The 23,057-nt window shown below is 38.6% G+C and overlaps 1 protein-coding gene across 18 annotated transcripts in view; it reads left to right on the top strand.

Moving 5' to 3' along the window:
* CTNND2 (catenin delta 2) overlaps window positions 1–23,057 on the top strand; it is a 650,551-nt gene that overhangs the window by 377,573 nt on the left and 249,921 nt on the right. For all 18 annotated transcript variants that reach the window (XM_071804478.1, XM_071804466.1, XM_071804465.1 and 15 more), the window contains one exon: window positions 6,995–7,189. In XM_071804478.1, the coding sequence (XP_071660579.1) occupies window positions 6,995–7,189 (195 nt within the window). The remainder of the gene's footprint in view (window positions 1–6,994; window positions 7,190–23,057) is intronic.

The raw sequence follows: 23,057 nt of genomic DNA, 5'->3' as shown, positions 1-23,057 counted from the left end.
CACAGTGTGAGCCGTGCTGCTGAGTGTGACAATATCCTGAGAGTGAAGCTGCTAATAGGTTTGACAGTGCAAAGATAGTTTGCAAGAAACACTCCAGACCATACATCACATTACACTTTAATCTTTTAAGTAGAAAACCTGAGGAAAAGCAGTCTTGAGATACTAAAAAAATAGGCAAATATGTGCTTTGAGTTTTGGGGGCTTGTATGCTGTAGCACATACTTGTTTTGTGGTGATCTCCTGTAGTGTGAACCAGAGGTAGCAAAGTAGTACATCCATGTTATTTCTGGATGTGTGGAGTTTGATGTGAGCTGAAATGCATTATGTAATCAGTCGATTCAGTGATGGTATTATTTCCTTCTTCATTTGTACAAATAATCCCAAGTCACAGACAGAATAGGGTAGTGAGAATGGAAAAATAGTATAAAGACAAAAATAAGTTTGATTCTGAACTTTCATTAGTTAATCTTTAACTTCAATATTTGGGGAAAGAAAATCTTGAGACCGAAATGGATATATTTTGTGTGCATAAAATCTAAACAGGTGAGAAACCTGTATTAAAGAAAAATCCTATTCACTCCAGATTGTGCTTTGGTTCTGGTTAATGCAGATTGTTGGTATGCTAAGGGCACAAGCTGACATACCCAAGGTGTGCATTAGTCGGTACTGCCATATGGCCTGTCATGTCTTAGTAGTTAATTTAACCATCTGCCATGTCTTGATGATTTGTATTTGCTTTTAGTAGTTGGGTTAGATATGTTTTCTCTTAGTTACCATAGTTTTCATCACACAGCACTGGCATATTCCTATTATTTGAGTTTTTTTATTAGTTTTATTTATAGTAACATTTGTTGTAGATCATACTGTCCTTTAACAGTGTTGTGAGGAGACAATGCATGTATTAAGTCAAGCACTTTGGAGATATTTCTGCATACATTTCTGCCAAAAAAAGGTCAATGTCAAAACTCTAGCTATGAATGTTTAACTTATCTCTTCTCCACCTCCCCCCGTTCACATCTAATTTTGCACTTGGCTTCACATCAGCTTCTTTACTATGTAAAGTAAACCAGGTTAGTGTCTGTAAAATTGATTTCATTACATATGAGTTTAGAGTAAAAATCCTATTGTTCATATCCTCTTTCTCACATGTTGCTTTTTCCAGAACTACAGTGAAGCTGTGAACTGATGTTTGTATGTGTGTATATATATATGTATGTATATATATATATATATTATTATTTTTTCCTATAAGGACAGTAGCATTTCAGAACAAACATCTAAGAGAAACTCATGTCAAAAAAGGATTTTCAGCCCTGATGTACCATTTAAATCAAAAAGTTTTTTCAGTCCTCTGAAAAGCATATGATGTACCAAAGCTACAAAACTGCTGTGATTCTCTTTTAGTTTCTGTGCCTGCAGACTGTTATCTCAGTAATGGACTTATTCTGATTTTACCAATTTGTGTGGTTGTTTTGTTGTTTGTTTGGGCGTTTTTGTATGTGTGTTGTTTGCTTTTGTTTTTAGCTTGTAATCTAAGAAAAACTCAATGCAAATTACGTTAGTAAAGTCATTATATTTGAAATTAAAAATCTATACAGCCAGTTGTAGATGGTCAATCCTCTTTGTTAAAAAGTCAAATCTCCTGAATGCAATGTGTCGTAGCATGTTCAGAGTTAGAGTTTGATTCCTAGAACCTAGAATAGCCAGAAATATAGTGTGTGTTAAAGTGTGTGAGGCTGCAACCAAGTTAAGTTAAACGGTGTAAACATATTACTGATAAGTGGTAATATAATGGTTGTTGAGCTTCATCCTCAGCTCATATCTCCTTAATGATGTTCCTGAATGATAGATATAAGGCAATTGCTTAGCAGGACTCTTGACGAATTTATTTGGTGATGGAGAATTTTTAAATGAGGGTTGAATGGTTTATCTATTCAAATCCGGATGTTTTTCTTCATGTTGAGGTGATCACTTGTGTATTTCATGTTTTAAATGGGCTCTTAAATCCTGGAGAGGAGGGCAGTACTGTCTGCTCTCACTATTGGAGATGTTTAGAGATTACCATGAATTTGTAAGGCTCCTTCTCATGGCTGCAGCAAGGCAGGGTGACTGGTTGTAAAGGCTTTCACAAGGGGCACAAATAAAAATTGTTCAGACTTTATTAAGACTATGCAGATGGCTGTGTATCCATTCATTTGAATAGTTTTAATGTCTTTAGTTTCTTGAAATGAAAAATGCTGCCAATATAGTGGTTTACTTTATTGACCTAAACTGTCAGATTAGCAGAGTCATTCAAATGTGTCTGTTGTATTTATTTCTTTGACAGGCTGCACAAGCTCTGAAGAGCAATTAGGGACTATTTTGTGCATTTCACTCTCATTATACTTCTCTGATGCCAGCATTTTTATTCCTGGGGAAAGTGAGACTTTGTCAAAAAATAACATTTCCCTGTGAAACAACTGTTTCCCTGTACTACTGAGGAACATAATAATTTGGGAACTTTCAGCTAGTAGTTTTGTTGTTATTTGTTTGTTTGTTTGTTTGTGTGTGTAAAGGGTGGATATTGTCTCTTTGATCATATGGGTAGCATTGCACTTGTCCTGGGGTTTTTCTAGTATTCCTCTTGAATGTGGGAGAAGAGCAAAGGTTATAGGATAGTGGTATCTTCATCTGGTAAAACTTCCGGCCACTTCTAGCTTATTATCATTAGTGCCCTTGTCTGATTTACCTGACTGGGGGCTCACAAGATATCCCTGCTGGAGCCTGACCACAGTCTACTTGTACAAGCTCCACAGAGATGCAGAAGAAGCAGCATTCTACTTCCTATCAGGTTTCAGTCTTGGAGACTTCAGAAGACAGAGAAGACTCTCTTTGCTGTGTTCTTATAGTTAGCTTCTGTTTAAAAAAATAAATGCACCCTATTTTGATTCTTTTTTTCTTGTCTGCTTCACTTTTGATGCCCCTCGCAGCTATTTTAGAGCTATTTAGTCTTTTCCATACTTTCTGCTGTGATGAATCTCCAGCATCACAATCAAATAATTTCTGTCTTTTGTGAAACTAAAGATTGGACTGTTTGAGGGATTAATTATCAAGTGGTTTCTTCAACCTCTAAATAATGGTTTATCTTTTTATTGTTTTTTCAAATTTAGAAGGGAAGAAAAAACCCCTACCTTCACAAGCATGGTCATAAGTTGTGTGTCTACTCTGATGCTAAATATGTCATCGGTGATTAATGGCTTGCCAAACTGTAAATTTAATAATGAGTTTTCTTTGAGCTTGTACGTAGGCGTGTCTTTGAATGGGGCTTAATGCCTGGTACTTCCACAAGGGAAGAGTAGCACGGTTTGTAGAGGTGGGTTGGCCAGGGAAGGGGGATGAGTCCATTTTCAGAATATGGAGGAGAGTTGTGTGTGGCCTTGATGCAAATCACTGCTTGCGTTTCAAGTGCAATTTGGGGTGAACTGTGCCTTCAAGATGCCTCTGGGTGTAAGGAAACCACTTCTGAGGGTGATGAGCCTCCTTGAATGCGAAAGTACTAATGGGCCTTGGTAACCCCATGTTTTATTGCTTCCTGGTAGTATATTGATTGTTGCTTTTCCGTTCTGACCTTGTTGCTTTTTCGACCTCTGTGAGCTTTAGACTGCATTAATGGAGAGGTTTTTTTAAGCAGATGATGCAGATGAGCTTGTAGCTTCAGGTGGTGAAGGATGTAGCTGTTTGCTGCTAACCCAAGAATCAGGCAGGAGGATAGTTATTCCTATTTCTCAGTGCCATGGGTTCTTTGAGTTCACGGTCTTTGTTTTGATCGATTATCTGAACTGTCTTTCCAGTGTCTGCGGAAGTAGCAGCAAAACATGGTGTGTATAAGGCAGTGTGAAGAGATGAGGTAGGAAGCAATTGTCTGAAATCCATCGCGTTTACCCCACATTTTTTTAATGATATAAAAATCTACAAGCATTTAGTTGATTCCAGTTGTAATCGTGTATTATTTTTTTCTGATAGTTATCTGTGTGAGCTTTACTGGACATGATACAGCACTGGCAACAGAAGTGACTGTTGGTATAATAGCTATTGGCTACTTGATTTGAATATTTAAATATAACATGCAATAAATAAATAAATAAACACCTGTTGCACCTAAGTTGAGACTTGAATAAATTAATGCAAGTAAACATTTTAAGAGTGATGGAAAAGAGATTTTAATTGAAAACAGAACTTGCTATTCCAGTTTTTGAAATACCAACTTAATAAAAACTTAAAAAATGATGGTGGTGCCCCATGTTTTGGTAACTCTTCTGATTTTTTTTTTTAACTAGGTGTAGGAACTTTAAAGGGTGTTAGTAATTTGTGTCTAAGTATTGATATCTGATAATATTTGAAAATGGTGTAGCAAAAATGCATATTGAGGTCTGTAGAAAAGTATTGCTTGAAACTAAAGGTGTTTGAGACAGGCTTTAAAAAGAACATCCATGGTAATTGCTGAGATTTGAGAGTGCTTATGTTTTTAAAATGAACATATTTTAATTACCTGTTGATTTTTTTTTTTTTTTTTTTTCTTGAAATGTTAGAGAAATAGTGGCAATTACTCCCTGATAGAGTTGTAGCTCTCAAACCTTTTTTGGGGGTGTTTTCCCGTAATCTTGTTATTCAGGTGGCTTCAAGTTATTTCTACATTGCCACTTAGCTGGTTTTGGGCAAGTTATGTTCATTTTCTTTTATTGTTTGTCACATCTTCTTTGTCTCGTTTGCTTGAACTGTAGTGTGTTTTGGTCAAGAACTTTCTCTGGTTATATATATGTTTACTGTTTAGTACAGTAGTGCAGCATTGACAAAGTCTTAATTACATGTGCAGCATGTAAATAAACCTCTGTTTAATATGAGTGTAATAAAGTAATAGTAAACTCTGTTCAGTTAGACTAGTATTAGCACTTGTAGATTCTGAACTATCAGTAGAATGTAAAGGAGGTTGAATTAAGCCCCTGTCACCTGAAGAATGGCTTAACTGTTTGAGAACATGTTAATATTTGGGTTATACTACTTCTAAATTAAATGGGAAAAGTCTTTCCATTCACTGGAAGCAGGATTAATAAGAAAATCGATTGTTCCAAGGAGCATTGTTAATTTATAAGTGAACAAAAGAATTGTAATAGTACTTATAGAAGGAGGTGTAATTCTTAATTCTGCAGCAAGTCTGGTTTGTTGATGCACTGTTGAAACTCTGAAATGTTGCCCTCAATTTTTCCTATATTTTTTTTCTCTGAATACAGATTGAACCAAGTACACAGTGAAACTTGAACATAATCATAACAGGCTGTACTTTAGGCTGCTCTGGAGGATACTAGACTTTGGAGGAGCTGGTCAACTGTCCTGAAAATCAATCTCAAAGATGCAGGGTTAAAGAGCATTTTGAAAATGCAGACCATGAGGAATTTAATTCTGTAATATCAACTTCCTGGATAATTGCAGTAGCTATAGATAAAATATGTCTTTGGGATTCTTGGCAGACTTTCTAGTAAGGGGAACGACAGAATTACTTTCAGCGGTATGCTGATGGCAAGTCTCTCTGAAAAATGTTTGAAAGCAAAAATATGCAAATAAGGTATGCCACTGAAACATGCACGTCCATTGAAAAATTCTGAAGAAAACACATATATGGCATGAGCTGTTTATAAAGAAGTAAATGGAATCAATTATTCTTTTCCTCCAGGCAATTTGTTTTTAAGTAACATTGTGTCTATCTTTCTCATTTCTATCATATGTTGTTGTCACACATAACTTTATATCTGTGCTTTGCATTTGTAAAGTATTTAGTGCTTATCCAACAAAACCACCGTTCAACGAATGTGAGGGAGATTTTTGGTGGGAATGGCTGCACTGATATTCTGAGCAGTACAAGCTAAGCTAGTAGAACATCACCCACATCCAGGATTTTAGCCTCACGGGAGTATCATCAAGGGGCATATAGTTGTATCTTTGATTTTTCTAAACATTTACATAGTATGTTAACCACTGTGTGGTATAGACATAATCTTTGTCAAGTGTTGCTTGTGTACTTGCTTGATTCTTGCCTTCAAAATGTGTAAGGTTTGTATGGTTTCCCCAGGACTCTCCTTGAGAATCTTGCTAAGGGACACAGAACTGAAGTACCTAAGTGGAAAAGAGATTCAAGTGACAAAAGTAATCACAGCTGGAAATACACCTGCCTCTATTTTCAAATATCATGATAGTAAACAATATTTTTAATTGTAGAATAAGAAAATGTTTTCCCAGTTGATCTTGTTATTAATTAAGAAAAAAAAAAAAAAAGCTGTATCCTTAAAATAGTTTTTCCAGGAGGCATGTTGAATTCATTTTTTCTCAGAGGATATTTCAGTTGTAGAAAGTCTTAGCAATGTGATTTTTTTTTTTTTTTTTTTTAACCTGTTGAGGGCAAAATGTTGATAAGGCACAACCATTCTATTTTACTTTAGTGAAGCAGCAAAAAGCTCAGCCTTTGTATAACTACATCTATTCATCTGCTTTGGCTTTTTTCATTTGTAGATTTTAGTATAAGGGCATAACATGTGAAACTAGTTCTGCTGCTCCTTTCTGCTCCCCACTTCGTGGTTCTTCTGTGGACCTCTTGGTCTAGGGCATTCCTGGATCGCACAGCTTTTTTTTTTCTTTTTAAGGGAGGGGTTGTGGTTTCTTAGTCTCTTTCTAAGAAGAGATATCATGGGATCTCTCTCTCTGAAATATGCAGTTTCCGTGGAAGAAATGAGGCTTTGGAGTAGATGCAGGCAGCTGCATGATGCAACCAGAGTGATTAACTGGAGCCGTTGCTGCCCTTGCATGATGTTTCTGTTTGTATGTTGAAAACATTTATTTCTTTGTTTGGTTTGGGTTTTTTTCTGTGTTTAAGTGCTAATTTCAAGTAAACTTTTAATGAAGTCAGATCCTGTATTTGTCACTTTTTTTCCTTTCTCTTAAGTGTCTCTTATAACTCTATTTGCAGCTGGGTCTCGGGCATCTTACAGCAGCCAGCACAGTCACCTTGGCTCCGAGTTAAGGGCACTGCAATCTCCAGAACACCATATAGATCCTATTTACGAAGACAGAGTTTATCAGAAGCCCCCTATGAGGAGTCTCAGCCAGAGTCAGGGGGACCCTCTGCAACCAGCACACACAGGCACATATCGCACTAGTACAGGTAGGTGGATGTAACTTGCATGATTGTTGTTTTATGCTACACACCTTATTTTTCAGTACTAATTCTTCTTCTCTTTCTGATGTACTAAACAAAATGTATTATGTGCATGCCAGTCAAACAAAATACTTTGTGCAGATGGCAGCTATCAATAGAACCTCAAAGACTTGCACAGAGATGGAGAAATACTTAATGTTGTGATATATGTACAGTAGGTTAAGCTAATTGGAGGGGGGGAGGCACTTACAAGGAGAGAGAGAATATTTTTATTAATCTTGTGTCTTGTCTTTAAGAAAAATCTGTTTTCTCTGGAGAAATGACTATTTTTTTTTTTTCTTGCCTGCAAAGGTATTTTTTGTGTTGCAAAGGGACTGCAAAGTTCCTTTCACGTGAAACTAAAGGACTGTTCACTTGTTTTCAAAGTGAATCTTACGTAAACCTTCTTCCTCTCTCCTACACAGGTACACTTAGGTACAGGGACACAGACATAAAATTGAACTATGACATAGAGAAAAGCTATTAGCATCACCAGTTTATCCATAAAAAATAATGATTGTCCATGAAATGCATTGGTGTACAAGTCCTACTTGCAGAATGTCCTCTCAACCAAATGAAATACAGCTGTATGTCGGAAGCCACAAATAGATCACAAATCAACAGGGATATTTATGGTATTTAATGCACAAAATAATTAGAGTACATAAATGCTACAGCCAAAATAGCCTAAAGCAAATGTAGAAAGAACTTGCCTTAGGAATTGTAAGTATTCCTAGTGTTTTATCTGTTGTGTGTTGATCAAAGAGGGAAGATTATGTCCATTCTCAGATCACTCCCATTTTCATCAATAAGAAGTTGTGTACTTTATGAAGCAAGGTACTTTGATTTCTTTTAAAACTTTTTTTAATTTTAAAACCAATTTTCCAAGGGCAAAGCTGGCAGTTTTTGCATATCCAAAAAATTCTGTTGCTTTATGCAAGTTTTGGGTGTTCAGAGTACAGGAGAAAATCCTTAAAAATAAGGTTTTCCATGGAATTGTCTAGTTAAATACCTGTAACAGCTTTACAGTTTTGAAGAACGGCATAACACGATTTCCTTCCTGTGAAAGAAACTACCATAGTATATGTTTTGTGTAGAGTCCTATGTGTATATGAGAATGAGAAAAGATTACTATTCTTTGCAGGAAGGGGAAAAGACCTCTGCCTAAATTACTGAGCAGTGGAGGCAGTGATGTGATTGAAGCAACTGTTTATGTTGAACTTTAAGCCTCATGTTCCACATGTGGCTGCCTTGCATTTTCTACATGATGCCCTCTTTCCCAGCCATGCCCTGAAGAGGTTTTCTTGTTTTGCTTGCAAAATATCCCTTGGTTCTCTGTGCTGAAGTAGCAGGCTGTCTTGTGAGTGTTATCTTCACAACACCTCCGTAAGGAAGGAAACCCTGTCGACATAGATCACAATTATAGTGAATGAAACTGGGACGCAGGATGTTAGTGGGTTATACCTGAAGATGGGTTTGCAGAAGGGAAGAGGAAAAACTAAATAAAAAATACACTGATCTACGTAGCAGAAATGGGCTCTGTGAAGGTGAATTTTGTTTGCTGTTTGGGATAAGGATTTGAACGTTGCCCCAGGCTTGTTTTGAAGAACAACCCTATCAGTCCAGCTTTGTGTTGGGTTGATCCTTCCCTCAATTTCTCCCTCTACCCCTATCATCAGGGGCAGGGGAAATAAAAGCAGGTGGATGTGTGGCAGACCAATTATTCTGTTGCTCCATTGATAGCTGTTAGCTGCGAATGCTGTCAGCCTTCCACATAATCAGGCTGAAGAGCTGTCAGCACTTAGAGGAAATTTTGGGCTGGATCAGATCAGCCCTCAAATTCCTGCTTCTATCACAAGTGCCCATGGGAATGTATCCGTTCTGATGGAGACCATACAATTTTCCTTAAATTAGCAGAAAGGAGGGGGAGAAGTTCAGCTGAGGTTTGGCACCTGTAGCTTTTTATTTCTTCATTGGGTTGTCTTAAGGATTTTTTATTGTATTTTTATTGACTCAATTTGTCTTGACTGTTTGGTGTAAGATGTGAGGGATGTAGATTGCTGTGCACTCCTTGAAGATGTGTCAAGGGTTCATGGTCTTTACCTTCTGTGTGCATGAATCACACCAGAGTGGGGTGGGGAGCTTTTAGACTTCAGTGTGCTCCTTTTTAGGCCATAGTTTACATTATTTTGTCTACTACAAGAATATCTTTAATCATGAAGGTGGTGCATGTTTTTCCACATCTGATAGAAAAGGGAAGGCAAACTTAGTCTAAGCCTGGATTTTTTTTCTCTGCAACTAACATTGCTCATTACAGACAAAATATATGCTAGTTATACTTGCAAACCATTTACTTGTGTGGGGTTTTTTATAGAGAATATTCTTCCTGAAATTGAAAATTTGACTTAATTTGTAAAATTAAATGACTCACAGAATTGAAACTTTTTTTTTTCTTTTTTTTCTTTTTTATGTAGACATCACCTCTTTCTCTTTTGTGAGCCCTTAAATACTTATTACATTCAGGATGTTTATACAACTAAGGATAAAGCCCACTCAGAGTTTTCAATCGTCTAGATGAATCAACATTCAGTGAGCAGAATTCAATAAACTAAAATTTCTCCACAGGGTAAACTAAATTAAGTTTGTTCTATTTACTCACTGGTTTTTGGTCATGTTTTTGGCTTTGGTTTTTTTTGGTTGGCTGTTTGTTTTTTGTGACTTTTGTATTTTCCTTGTATTTCACTTATGGATGAAATGCATGATGGTAGTTCTGTACTATGGGCTGCATACTGCAAAAGGTACAAAATAGTAGGAGCTTACCAAACATCTCCATTCCTAGCATAATTTTAAATAGGGGCAGGATAAATGGTTCATCACTTTGTGGTTTAAATTATGACCAGGTGTCTTACTATCATTCTGCTTAATGTAAAAATTATCTTTCAAACTTGACAGCAGTAGTTGCATAGGCTTTTTTTGTCAGTAGCTTTTACATTACAATCCCTTTTGGTCTTCAAAGGGTTATGCCTTCTCTCATATAAGAAGTACCAGCCCAAACTTTTGTGCTAAAAGTAGCAATTAACATGAAATTCTGCTTTTGAAATGGGCATGCACAAAAAAAGTGTTACTTACTTTCATTATAAACCTAAAGGCCTTGCATTATCACTTTAAATCCTATGTTAACAATAGTAGAGATAAGCTTAGTTGATGGTATATTTACATGAACACCACTGGAATTTGAAGAGGGCTACTGCTTAAAAGAGGGGAAGGATTGCCTTTCAGCCAGAGTGGGACCCAGAATGGGTGATGGTTCACTGATTTGCAGAATTACAAGTTTAGACTAGGGATTTTGTATTTAGTTATTGGCATTTAGCTCACAGGCAGGCCTGGAATTTCTGTACCTGCCATGAGGAGAGAGCAGATTTGCTGCTCAGGTTCTGGGCTGTGGGTGCTGGCCTGCAGCAGGGGAGCATGGCTTCAGCAGCGGTGGGCTCTGTGGGTCTGGCTGCTGTCACGCTCTGGAGGCTGGCAGAACTTGGGGACCTCCTAACAACACTTGCTTTTGTTGTGGTCCCTCAGTGGAAGAGATGAGCCCCCTTCTGTAAAAAAGATGTGATTTCCAAAAAAAGTTATTGGAAGCCTGGAAAGAGTGTTGTCCCCAGATGTCCAGGAGGGAAGGGTGGTAAATGGAAGGTCTGTGCTTTTTCTGAACTCCTTACAAACTGGGGCTTTATCAGATGAAATAAGTGCTGCTGCTTAAAAGCACCGGTGACGCTGGTGAGCTGTGAACACTGAGACTTGAAAACTTGCAGAGTACTCGTACTTTAAAAGCACTCACTGGTTTCAGGGATTGCAGGTGAATATCTTTGTCCCCAACCTCACACAAGTGGCAAGGATGAAGCAGCGACTACACCAGAGCAGTGAACCTGTCCTCCTCAGCTCTGTGAAGGATATACACATCTCACTGGCACCAGGGAAACCTTGACAGCCTTGAAGAAAGCCTGTGGATTGCCTCGAGTTGCACCGCCTGAGGATGTTCTCTGCCTCTGGCGGTCACTGTGGGCAAGACCTCATGATGCAGCTCAATCATGGAAAGTCCAGCAGCTTTGTATGGTTATGCGGACAGTTGGCATTAGTTTTGAGTGCTGAATGTGTGGAGCTCCTTGATGAAGACAGGGCACACAAGGCACTGTGAGGACTTTTCTGTGCTTCCCAGAGAGAGAGGGGGAAAGGGTTAGGAAAAGGAAGAGCAGGGTCTGTGCTGATATTGCTGAAATTAAAAAGAGGACCCTGAAATGAAAGATTTGTTGAAAGGGGCTTGAATAGTGAAAGGATAAGCAGCCAAAGTTTGCATTGCCTCTGAAGAGTGGTTTAGTGCAGGACTTGAAGGGTTTAGCAAGCATGTTTTTACAAGGGGTTATCCATCACGGAGCATGTCTGGGGCAGGGGCACTCCTGCAGAGCTTCTCATGCTGCCTCCAGAGCTGCCCCATGTCCCTGCGTGTGAGATGGTTGCCTAACTGCCCTCCACCTTCCCTGATGGCTTCCTCTCCTTCAGGCCAGGTCTCCTCGAGGTTCCTCCCACTGAGACTTGGGTGATTCTACTGGTGGAACCACCTCTCACACTGCTACTGAAAGCTGTGCTGCCACAGGCTGCACCACTTTCAGTGTGCCATGGTGGAGGTGCTGATCAAAGAGAAGAAGCCTGTGAAATTTCTGATGGCAGGTGCAAAACAGAAACGTGTCTCTTCATGACCTGGGTTTCTGTGCAGAGTGTTGTCAGGATGACTGTGGAGAATCTAGAGGGCTCCTTTGGAGAGAGAAGAGTTACCTGTTGCTCCTGGCCATGGTTTCTGTTCAAGCACTTGCCAGTGGCAGGGAAAATCTCTGTATTTTGTTGTCCTGTGATGCAGGTCAGAAAAAACTTCTGAAGGTGAGAATTATCATTGTGTTTCTGGATAGATGCTGTCCTCTTCTCATTCCTTCCCCCTCCTGCCTGCTTCGTCATTTGCTGAAGGAAAGAAGTCTGCACCAAGGGATGCCTTCTGTCAAGCATTGCTTAGTTATTTGTAATGTTGTCTTTCACCTGTAAAAGTGTGTCTTGCTTTAGTGGGGTAGGGGCAGCATTTGCTCCCAGAGCCCAGGCTTTCTTCATGGATTAAAAGAGGGACCAGGTGGCCATGATGGTGTTTGCTGCTTCACCCTTGCTGCACTTGACCCAGGTTTTTGTTTTTCCTGGAGGCTAAGTAGTGTCTGAGGGGAAGATTTACAAGGAAAACTGGTGTTCTTTCCCTTGTCACTGAGCTGGTGGATTTCTTACAACATGACTGGGATGTTTCTCTCTTCTGCTTCTTTGTTCTATCTTATGAGGTACCTGTGGTAAGGATCAAGTCGCTATTCAGAAGCTAAAGGTAAGGCATGAGAGGGAAAAGGAAAACCCTCTTTTTCTGCCACCCCAGACAGGAACAGCCATATAAAACTGATTGTACTATTGTTTTGTTCAGGTTGGGGTTTTTCTGCAGGAAGGGAAGGTTGATAGGGGTGTTGCTTGCGGGTGCTCAAATGGTTCTGACCTTCCCCTTCTGTCCTGATTTGCATTGCTCAAGTGAAGCAAAGCAGTCCCAGCTCTTTGATGTCTGATCATGTCCCATTCTCAGTGCCAGATTCACTTGCTGTGGGCACCCTTCCTGTAGGAAAGGCAGCCACACGCCCAACCCATTTGAACTTCCATCTCATTTGACATGGTAAGACTGAAGTCTGGCCTTGAGGAGTTGATGCCAGCACTGTGGGGCAGAGACTGGCATGGCTGCAGGCAGGAGTGCTGCCTGGCCACTGACTGGCTCTGCCTTGCCAGCAAGGGAGCCAGAGGTCTGTGAGAAACTCAGCTGCTGAATAGGTGCAAGTCTTTTTCTTTCTTTTTTTCCAGCTGAGATTTTTGCAGCAAGAACAGAGAAGGGTGTTGCATGGTTGTCACGGTTTCTCTTATCTATCCCCATATGGGCCATCAATTAAATCTGTCAAGGTTCAATGCAAGGTGACAATAAACCGTGGCAGATGCTCTCTGTTATTCCCCCCACATCCTCTCTGCATAGAAAAAAGTGATAGAAGGATAAGGAAGAAAGACTTCAAGTTGGAAAGGTTTTAAAGGCTTTACTAATGCTACAAATAAATAGAAAAAATATACAAAATATACAAAATTAATCTTGAATATCACAGGGTAGCGCAGGGTTGTGGAGTTGGCGTGACTCCAGTGGCTGCAGGGCAGGCACCCGGAAGTCCTGAACGGGACTTCACAGCAAACCGGAACGGGATTCAGGGATACCTTGGATTGCAGAGTCGACGGGCAGGGTCCTCTTCAGATGCTGGCCATGGTCAAAGAGATTGAGAGCCTCGTGATCTCCCTCTTTTATAGGGTGCATGATGTGGATGGGATGGAATATTCAGTTGGTCGGTTTTAGTCACCTGTTCTGTTCACCCCTCCTTGCATTTATGTCCCGTTATCAGAATTTTTGGTTGTTATAGCAGTAAATCTAAGCATGAGCTTCTTCTGCATGTCAGTCCGGACTGAAGAGCATCTCAAAAAACATGTAGCTAAATTCAGAAAAGTGTAGTTAACTTAGAAGGTACTTAGAAGAACTTAGCTGAAAGGAAAATTCACTAAAAGAGAAACTGGTCTTGTTTTTAACAAAACCAGGACAATGGTCTGCTTAATGCTGCTTCCAAATACCCAAGTACTTTGCTGCATGTTTCTTATGCTGGTCTAGTTTAGGCTTTCTTTGATTTTGTCATGTTTCAGCTCCTTTGTTGTCCCTTGCAAAAGAGCACAGGGTTACAAAGGATACATTAATTGGTCCAAAATACATCATCTTTGCAAGTCTGTAAATACTTTTCTTTGTATGTAATAAATTATTTGGTATATTTGATGTTTTTAAAAGTCATTATTTCAAGGTGAAGACTTTTTCATGTTGTGAGCCAATTTTCTACTATTTGAAAAACTGGCCGTATGAAGAAAGTTAGACATCTGTATCTTATGAAACAGAGATTTACTCTTCTTGCAGGAATAAGTAAGCCTATATTTTTGCAGTCCTATGGTATCACAAACTGATGGTGTTTTTTGTGTCTGCTTTTACAGACAAAATTGCTCTTTCACAATTTTAAAGGCTTTTGACCTTAAATGTTTAACCTTTTAAGGTTGTTTGTTTTGTTGTTTGTTTGTTATTTAGTGGTTATGAAGTAGTTTAGAACAGTATTCAGATGATATCTGAAACAAATATGAGAATGCTCTAAAAAAACTTTGCTTTGAGAGAGATCTTTTTGATAGTCGCTTCTAGTACCTTATAGCAAGCACTCCATTACTAAGTTGTGCTCTTTAGCCATTTCAAATCACTGAAGTTGTCTATGACTTAAACATTCTGAAAGCAATTTAGAAAATTAACACTGCATTCTTATGTTGAAATGAGAATATGTAAAAATGACCTTGTGGGACTTCAGTTTTAATGTCATGATGAATTCTGTATCCAGGGCTTTGTTCACAGCTTTCTACACCTGCAAGACATGCAAACCTAACTTCAGCTCTGGGAATCAGACTCTGAGGTTGAGCCTTGCATATCACCCATGGCAGATTCCACAGGGTGGTTGATATGCTAGTAGCCCCACCGGTATCTCAACCTTTCTCAGGTTGTGTTAGTATGGCTTCTTGGCATGGAATTGGAATTTAGTTAACCTTGTGTATCACTTGTAATTTCATAGACTTCAGATGAATGAGTAAAAGGAATTTTAAAGGGGTGAGAGGGGAAAAAAACCCCATATATGCAATTACATGTTTTCAGATTCTTAGAGTGAGCATTGATAAGTACATTAATATAGTTTTACTTTGCGTTCAGAACAGCATCTAGCTATTAATGAAAAGCTACCTGTTGTATGCTAGTTCCTGTATTACAAATATTTCATTTGAAAGTGAAAAAGGGAATGCCAGTTTCAAAAACATTTTTCTTTATTTGACTTTAAAATTACCACTTCAGGCAAAAAGGAGGAGCAACAGCAAAATCAGCTTTGACTTGCCCCACTTGGATTAAAACCCTTGTCCATTATACTGCTTCTCAAATCTTTATATAGTTTTTTTTCAGTCCTAAAGTGCAGTAGTTAGGTTATAAATACCAAACATCACTTCTTTCTGCTTCGGTTGTAGGTTTTTGGTGGGGTTTTGTTGTGTGTTTTTTGGTTTGTGGGGTTTTTTTTGTTTATTTTTGGTTTGTTTTTTTGTTGTTGCTTTGTTTTTGGGGTTTGGTTTATTTTGGTCTGTTCAGAGGACAGGTTTATTTATTTTGTTTTCTGTTTTATCACAAGTTGATGTGCTGTACAGGGACATACTGTGATGCCACAGCTGCAGATTAAATGAGAATCATGCTGGTAAATCACACAGCATGGATTCTGGCTATAGGACATAATGTTTTCAGGGAAATTAAAAAGAAAAATTATTCCTACCACTGCATCTCTATTAGTTTGGTAATGTTGTGATAATAGACCTGTATTCCTAACTGACATCCACTTGATAACATTGCTTTGGGAGAGAGAATTATAGGAAACAAGTGGAGAACAAATCTTCAGTACAAAGTAAATTGAGCTCAAAATACCTTAGTGAACTGTAGAGTGAATAACAAATCACCTCAAAGCAATGTGAAGTCATAATCCCTTTTTCTTTGACATTTCCCATGAACAGAGTACCTGCAGAGGTTTGTAGTTTGTCCCATGTATTTTCTAATCCCTCTAGTCTCCTTTTTTATTTTTTTATTATTTTTTTTTTTAATAGAAGGATGACTTAGAGCATGTCTGAACACTTCTTAGATGTCCCTTGACTTTCGCCACCTATTGAGGGAAAACTGTGGTTATAAAATCTTGGTCAGGAAAGTGCATACCCTATAAATCTCATGTGCCACTATTGAGAAAATACAGTATCTACCCTCTGCCAGAAACTGACTGGGTGTTTGTCATGTGTTTACTGCACAGGTGTAGTCTCAGGTTAAAGCCTGGTCACATTCAACTTTAGTAATGCAGGACTACATCCATTCTCTTTTATCTACTTCAGTGTTGTGCAGAAATACAAAGTTGTCATTCATGAAATAAGAAGCAATTCAAACACCTTTCATAAATCTTGTAAATTTTTGCTGATGAAAAACACAACGTTGTGACTAAGGCAACTACCCAGTAATGTCTTCAAGAGAACTAATGCTTTTGTTAGAGGATCATTCTTTCTGCAGGATTATATTTAAAGGCACTTTTTCAAAAATCAGCAGCCAATTTATTTTTTAACTCAAGCTGTATTTTTTTTTTTATGAGACTGTCTACTTGTAGAGGTGGTCTCTTCCTCTATCATAATTTCAGTAGTTTACATGTGCGGTTGGAGTTTTTACAAGTACAGCAAGTATGGAAAGTTGTTAGTTTTTACTATGATGGGTCTTGAAACTTTCAAACTATCATTTGTAGAAGTTAGGTTAATGTTTACGGTGTACACTGGAAGTGTGGCACTGGAACACAAATGTGGTTAACTTTAATAGCAAAATAACTCTCTACTCCAAAGTGGAAAACAATAATGAAAATAGCTGATGAAGTTCTAAAGAATACCAGCTAGTAGCTATTTTTATTACTTAACATTATAGTGTGTCAACTTGGGAGAAGTAAAAATCTGAGGGAGAAGCCATACAAGTGCTTGATGACTGTAGCATGATGCAGTGCAGCCTGTTAATCTGTTATTGTCTCATAATATTTATACATTTTTGATAATAATTGTGACTTGGGTCCATGTGTTCTGTTTTATGTTGGCCAGCTGGAAAGGAAGTTTTTACCAGAGGGATTTCCCAAGAAGGTGAATTTGAAGTGAAAAGAGAAACTGAGTTGCATTAGGCTAGTCTGTGCAGTGGGATGGTCTGTGTGGTTTTGCTGTGATCGGGTTTTATAATCGTGATGGTCAATATGTCCCATGTGCACAATGTGAAACCACGTAGCACTTCAGAGAGGAAAATGATGTGTGTGACTTGAATAGTATCGTTGCTCAGAGTTGAATTTTATCTCCAATGAGGAAATTGGTATGATGCATTTTCGTATAATATCTCCAATTCTGAAAGGGCAGTTGCTTTTAAGGGCCTTGGCAATTATTACTTTCTCTGCTTAAATGCTCATGGAACAAATGAATGAAACTGTATGTTCTCTCCAAATTGAGGGATGCAACCCAGAGAGACAAGAGACAATCTGAGAAAAGATCTTGGCATAACACCTTCAGCAGCCAAAGTTGGCATCTGATTATCACATTATGTGGATGCACCATTTTTTTGTGTGTGTGCAGAGAAGCATCACTGAAACATGCCAGAACCTGAGTCTGAGAATGGAAGTTGCATATATTAGTGGAGATTAGAATCGGGCTGACTTAAAATGCAATCAGTTCTTAGAGGTGGAAAGGACTTTCATATTTTTCAGTACCGAAAACTTGAAAAGCCTGGGTCCTGCCCTGTTTGGTTGTAAAGAAGGAAGGAAGTCACTCCTGCCCTGAGTCAAAGAGTTGGAAATCTTTAATAATTTAAAATATGTAGTTGTCTGGGCAATCCTAATATCTGCATAAAACCTTGGTGCCCTTGCAGACTGCATGGATTTCAAAATGACGCTTTGGTTACAAATGCTTTTGAAATACAGGCTATATTATTGTGATAGATGCCCCCTAAATCTGGAAACTCATGGTGAAGGATGACTGGAGGGAAGGATGAAGAATTTGAGAAGCTTGTGGGTTTGAGGATGTGAGGTTGAGCACAGCAGTGAAGCCTTTTAACAGACCAGGCTGTGGAAGAGCCTGTGTTCAAGTTTTGGCTTCATCAGGCTTCATTGAAGTCGCATCAAGCACAGCTGCACATGAACTTTGATCGGAACTGATTGTTTTCGGGCACCATATCTATTATAAACTGTCAGCATCGCTACTCACTGAATTACTTGTCTACCTACTTCTTCATTAAAATTTGCTGTAGAGGTACAAAAATCCTTATAGATTACTTTATTCATGAAATGTATTTGCTTCCATAGCTAACCCTAATGGAACTAGGTGATTTCAGATTGATACCAGCTTATCACATACTTAGATCCATAAATAAAATAATTACTAGTAAAAGAAAAGTCTAAATTGGAGATTTAGAAAGTTATTGCATATGGTAAAGGTTATACATCTTCCCCCAATGTAACTAATCAATAAAAGAAGGAAAAAATAATGTGTTTCAAAGAAAAAAAATAAGCATAAAAAGTAAACTGAGACACAGACAATGTGAGAGTGCAGAAACTGAAAAGAGACAACATAGACAAAAGGAGCCCTCAAAGTGACCGGATACCAGCTGTTCTGTAAACAGAGGAATAGCTCAAAAAGCAAGGAAGCAGTATTTTCTTTCACCAATACTTTCTGCATTATGAAAAAAAAAATAAAAATCAGTTTCTAAGCAAAGGAATGTTCATCCTTGTAACAATTAGTGTCAGATCTAAAGAACACTCTTAAAAAATCAAAATGAAAGGATACATCAGTGCAGTAGCAACTTCAGTTCTTCAGTTTTCAAAGATTGTCAGCTTTTGCATCAGAAGACAATGTATTAAACATGACAATATGCAAAGCACAAGTGATGTTTCCTTGGTTTCTGTGCAGTAAGGAGTTGTTTTCCCTCAAAACAGTGGTGTGTCAATACAACAATGGTCAGGAGATTATTTTAAGATTTTTGAAAGAATCAAATAGCAAATGGGTAATAATATAGCAAATGGGTAATAATTCATTACTGGGGCATGCAGTCACTTGGAGTATGTTTATGATCTTCATTTGGCTTAGTCCTCTGCAGCTGCCAGCAGTGGGAATGGACCTATTAACTCATTTGGAGATGCACTGTTTCCCAGAGAAGTAAAAGCATAGCAGCTAAACAGCTGCCTCTGGTTTTGAAAATGAGATGGGAAAGTATGAACAATGTAAATCTCCTGTGATGCCGTCTGGAAAAGACATGTATGTTACTTGCATAAAAAAGCTTCCTTCTTGCCATGCCATGGAAATATCTGCTAGTAAAAATACTACTGAATATGTGTTTGTGAAAGCATGTAGAGGCACTAATTACAAGTAGATGTGACAGCCAGGTATAACGAGTACCTGAGGAAATTGTCAGTAACGTGCTGGGGGAAAATAGATTTTTTTTTTTTTTTTAAATAAGCACTGTGCTGTTCAGTAGCTATTTCTCTTGTTTGTTTGCATTTCCCCTGTGCTGCATGTCATGTTCCTTGGTACACGCGTATCTGGTTCAGCAGAGGGACTGGCTCTTTGTTGTGCCTGGCTGGTGACGGTGCTCAGGTTGGCACAGTGGAGCTGACTGGAGAGAAGGAACTTGTGTCTCCCCTGAGATATACAAAATACAAGCATCTGGAGAAAGCTGGAGCCAACAGAAAGAGTCAGGAGGAACAGGGCTAGCTGAGTCTTTGAAGCATAACTAGAAATCCTTGAGAAAGGAAGAGGGCATGGAGGCAGAATAGAGGGAAAAAGGCTTTCCCGATTGATGATGCAATCCCAGAAGCCCTGAAACATTGATGCATTGAGAGGAAAGGATTGGTGGATGGAGAAGAGCCTATGTGAGGATGCAAGGGAAAATTTGCTTACAGATTCTTTTTTATTTGCGTTCTGGCTGAAAATTTGGAAACTGGAGATTTGGTTGAAACATCAGCAACTAAACAGGACAAATAAAGAGTGTGGAGAAGTGAAGGAGAAGAAAATGGAAAGTAAAAGGACTAGAAAGTTGTGATAGCTTTGACTGTGTGTTTCCTGTTTCAACTTCAGCATAGCAAATTTCCCAAGCTACAATGGACTTCTGTGGTGTAGATATTTACATCAGGTCCTGAGTATTTTAGATCTAAATTGGAGCCTTGTAAGCTGAAATCCTCTAGTGCTTCTTTGTTCTGCTCTCAGTTTGCATGTTAAAGTATGAAATTCCTTGTGCATGTGTACTTTGAACAGAGGGCATGATAGTGCCTTCATAAAATCTTAACTACCTTAGAGGTAGTTGCTAATATCAACTACGTGTTTTGGGTTTGTTTTGGTTTGGTTTGGTTTGTTATTTTTCTTCTTTTGGTAAATATTTTCAGGTTCCCCCAACCTTCTGTTTTTGTGAAACCTTATACTTCCAATGTGGAAAGTGCAGCTAAAAGTAACTGCTAAGTAAACTTATTATTATTATTATATATTATAATACATCTTGAACAGTGTTAAACTTGACTATTTAAATTGTAAACAAGCTGGTGTGTGCTCTATGACACTCACTTAACATTTAGTGATAAAAAGTGTTTGTATCCCCCAAACATGATGAATTCTGTTTCCCAGTCAATGGAGAATGCACTGAGTTATTTTTATGGTGTATTAGATGGGAAAATAATCAATTTTAGAAGTCTTTCTATATATTTGCTACCAAAGGTGCACGGTATTTGTATCATTTATGAACTCATGGAGGGATGGTGGGCATAGCTTGCACTGAAAAGACATCTTACTGGGATCCATTTTTCAACTTTCACATGAGAGTAAGAATTGACTGCAGGTGTAAATCAGTGAAGGAAAAAAAGTAAAGAATTGCAAAATCTGTGGGAAATGCACAAGGGGAAGGCTAACAGAGGAACTGAATATCTAATGTAGAATAATAAGAACAAAATTTTACAAGGTAATACCTACAAGTGAAACAGTAGCATCAGCCAGGTAATTTTCAGTGACGAGGTATAGCAACATAAGTCACATAAATGAATTTATCTTTTCTGAAGTTCTGATCCTACTTATGTTAACTGGACACAATGCCCTCTGACTTTTAGAAAGTTTGAACTTTTTCGCAGTTACTCTGTACATTTTGTCTCCCTAAGATGCTTAGATGTGGTGCAATAGGATCTCTGCCTAAATCAACTCATTTTTGCTTTTTGGGTTTTGTTAGTTGTTTCTTAAGATGTCATAAATTTGGAAATAAGGTACAAAATCTGGAAGGGAATTTTGAAGTTCAGTATCTCATTAAGAATATATGAGCTTATTTAGCGATACACCTAAATTTTCAGCATTAATATGAAAGTTGCTGTGTTTTTGTTAATACTATGCAAAAGCCAGAAAAAAGATAAAGACTGACTTTTCTGTACGCTATTCCTGCAACCAAGAGAACCATAATCAGGACATACCTCAGGTCTTTGGAGGGTTTTCACTATCGTTAACAGGGGCTCTTCCTTCTCTTTGGCAAGATTCTGTAAGAACCTATTAAATCTGTATGATACCCCACATGCTCTGTTTTCTGGGGATCTGATTGTGGTGCTGCAACAGTGAAAGGCTGAGATTATATGGTGTATTAAAGGTATTAACGACAAGCCAAATTAAAACAAGATCTTTAAAGAAGCATTTAGGTGACAAACTAAAATCTCTTCACTGAGACTACAGTTCTCGGTTTGCACAATTTGAAACGCTCACTTTGGAACTTCTCAATAAAACCCTTTTCTCAAAGCAAAATTAAAATTCTCCACTTCAAGCATGATTCCTATAGTGAAGTTTAAAATTTCATGAATGTATAAAGATTTATTGGCCTCCCACTGAGCATGTTATTTGCTATATCCAGTATCCGCTAGCTGCAGCAGAAAGTGGGTGCTGTAAACTGCCATCAACGTGAGCCATCCTGAGCGTTGCAGGACATGGTCCACGCATGGAGTAGGGCCCTTGGAAGAAATGGTGTGTGTGAAACCGCCTTGTCCCTCTGCCTCTGCAAGGCCCCTGAGCTGGGTGGCTCCTGGGATGGAGTCACAGGTTGGCTGACCAGTGCAAAGGGAGAGGAGCAGAACTTGAGAGACTTATTTATCTGACATCAAGCACTGAACATCCATGCAAGTTTTGTAAAAACAAAGGCTGCAGTCTCTATTAAAAGCAATGATTTTATGGGTGGTTACTTGGGTGAAGCATGATACAGAAGAAAAAAGTTTTTGAGACCTTTTGTTTATTTGATTTTAATCTGTTGATGACCAGAAGCAGGTCTAGTTTTGTGGACACCTTTACCTTCAAGTTTCTTGTTAAAACAATGAAGTGTTGAGGTGTCCACAAAACTAGACCTGCTACTTTCCAGTCTGGTCATCACTTTTGGTTTTACCTTTATGCAGTGGCAGACTAGGGTCTGCCATACACCCAAGGCAAGAGCGTGACTCAGCCGTGTTCCCACTTCCACCAGGCCAGATCCCATGAAGGCTGGGCTGGTGCTGGGAGAGGGAAAAGCAGCCTGTTTGTCCAGAAACAGCCCTTCTGTTACATCTCCTTCCCACCCCTCTCTTCCCTTGCTGGGGCAAACTCCTGACCCTTGACAAAGTAGTACTGAGTCCTACTTATGCTAGGTTGGCTCTGGTTGATGTGTAGCTGACTTAGATTTGGGAGAAGTCAAATGCAAAAGTTGGAGGAAGAGGTAAGTGTCTTCAATATAAAAACATGGAGAAAGGTTGCATGACCATCTGCTGACGTAGCTGGTACATGAGCACTTTCTGGTGCACTCCGAGTGTGTGCCTTCTGGATTCCCTTGTGCTCACTGAAGATTTACTGTTGCTGGGTGAGGCAATTAGACTTCCGAATTTATTTGTTTTAATATACATAATCACTACAGCGTTGCTGTTTTAATAGCTAAATAAAGGGGAGATGTCAATAGATGAGAAGTTTGACTTTGCCTGAAGAGACACACTCAGTAAGTCTGGCTGCCAAAAGGATTTGTTTAAACAAGAGTAATGTATTGGTAGGAGATGACTTTGCTTCAGTTTGACATGAAATTATTTGTGTTAAAATGTATGCTGAAGCT

This window comes from Patagioenas fasciata, chromosome 2 (genome assembly GCF_037038585.1).
Source record: "Patagioenas fasciata isolate bPatFas1 chromosome 2, bPatFas1.hap1, whole genome shotgun sequence".
Taxonomy (NCBI): Eukaryota; Metazoa; Chordata; class Aves; order Columbiformes; family Columbidae; genus Patagioenas; species Patagioenas fasciata.
The sequence above is the reverse complement of the archived record's forward strand: the minus strand, read 5'-3'. Positions and strand labels throughout refer to the sequence as shown.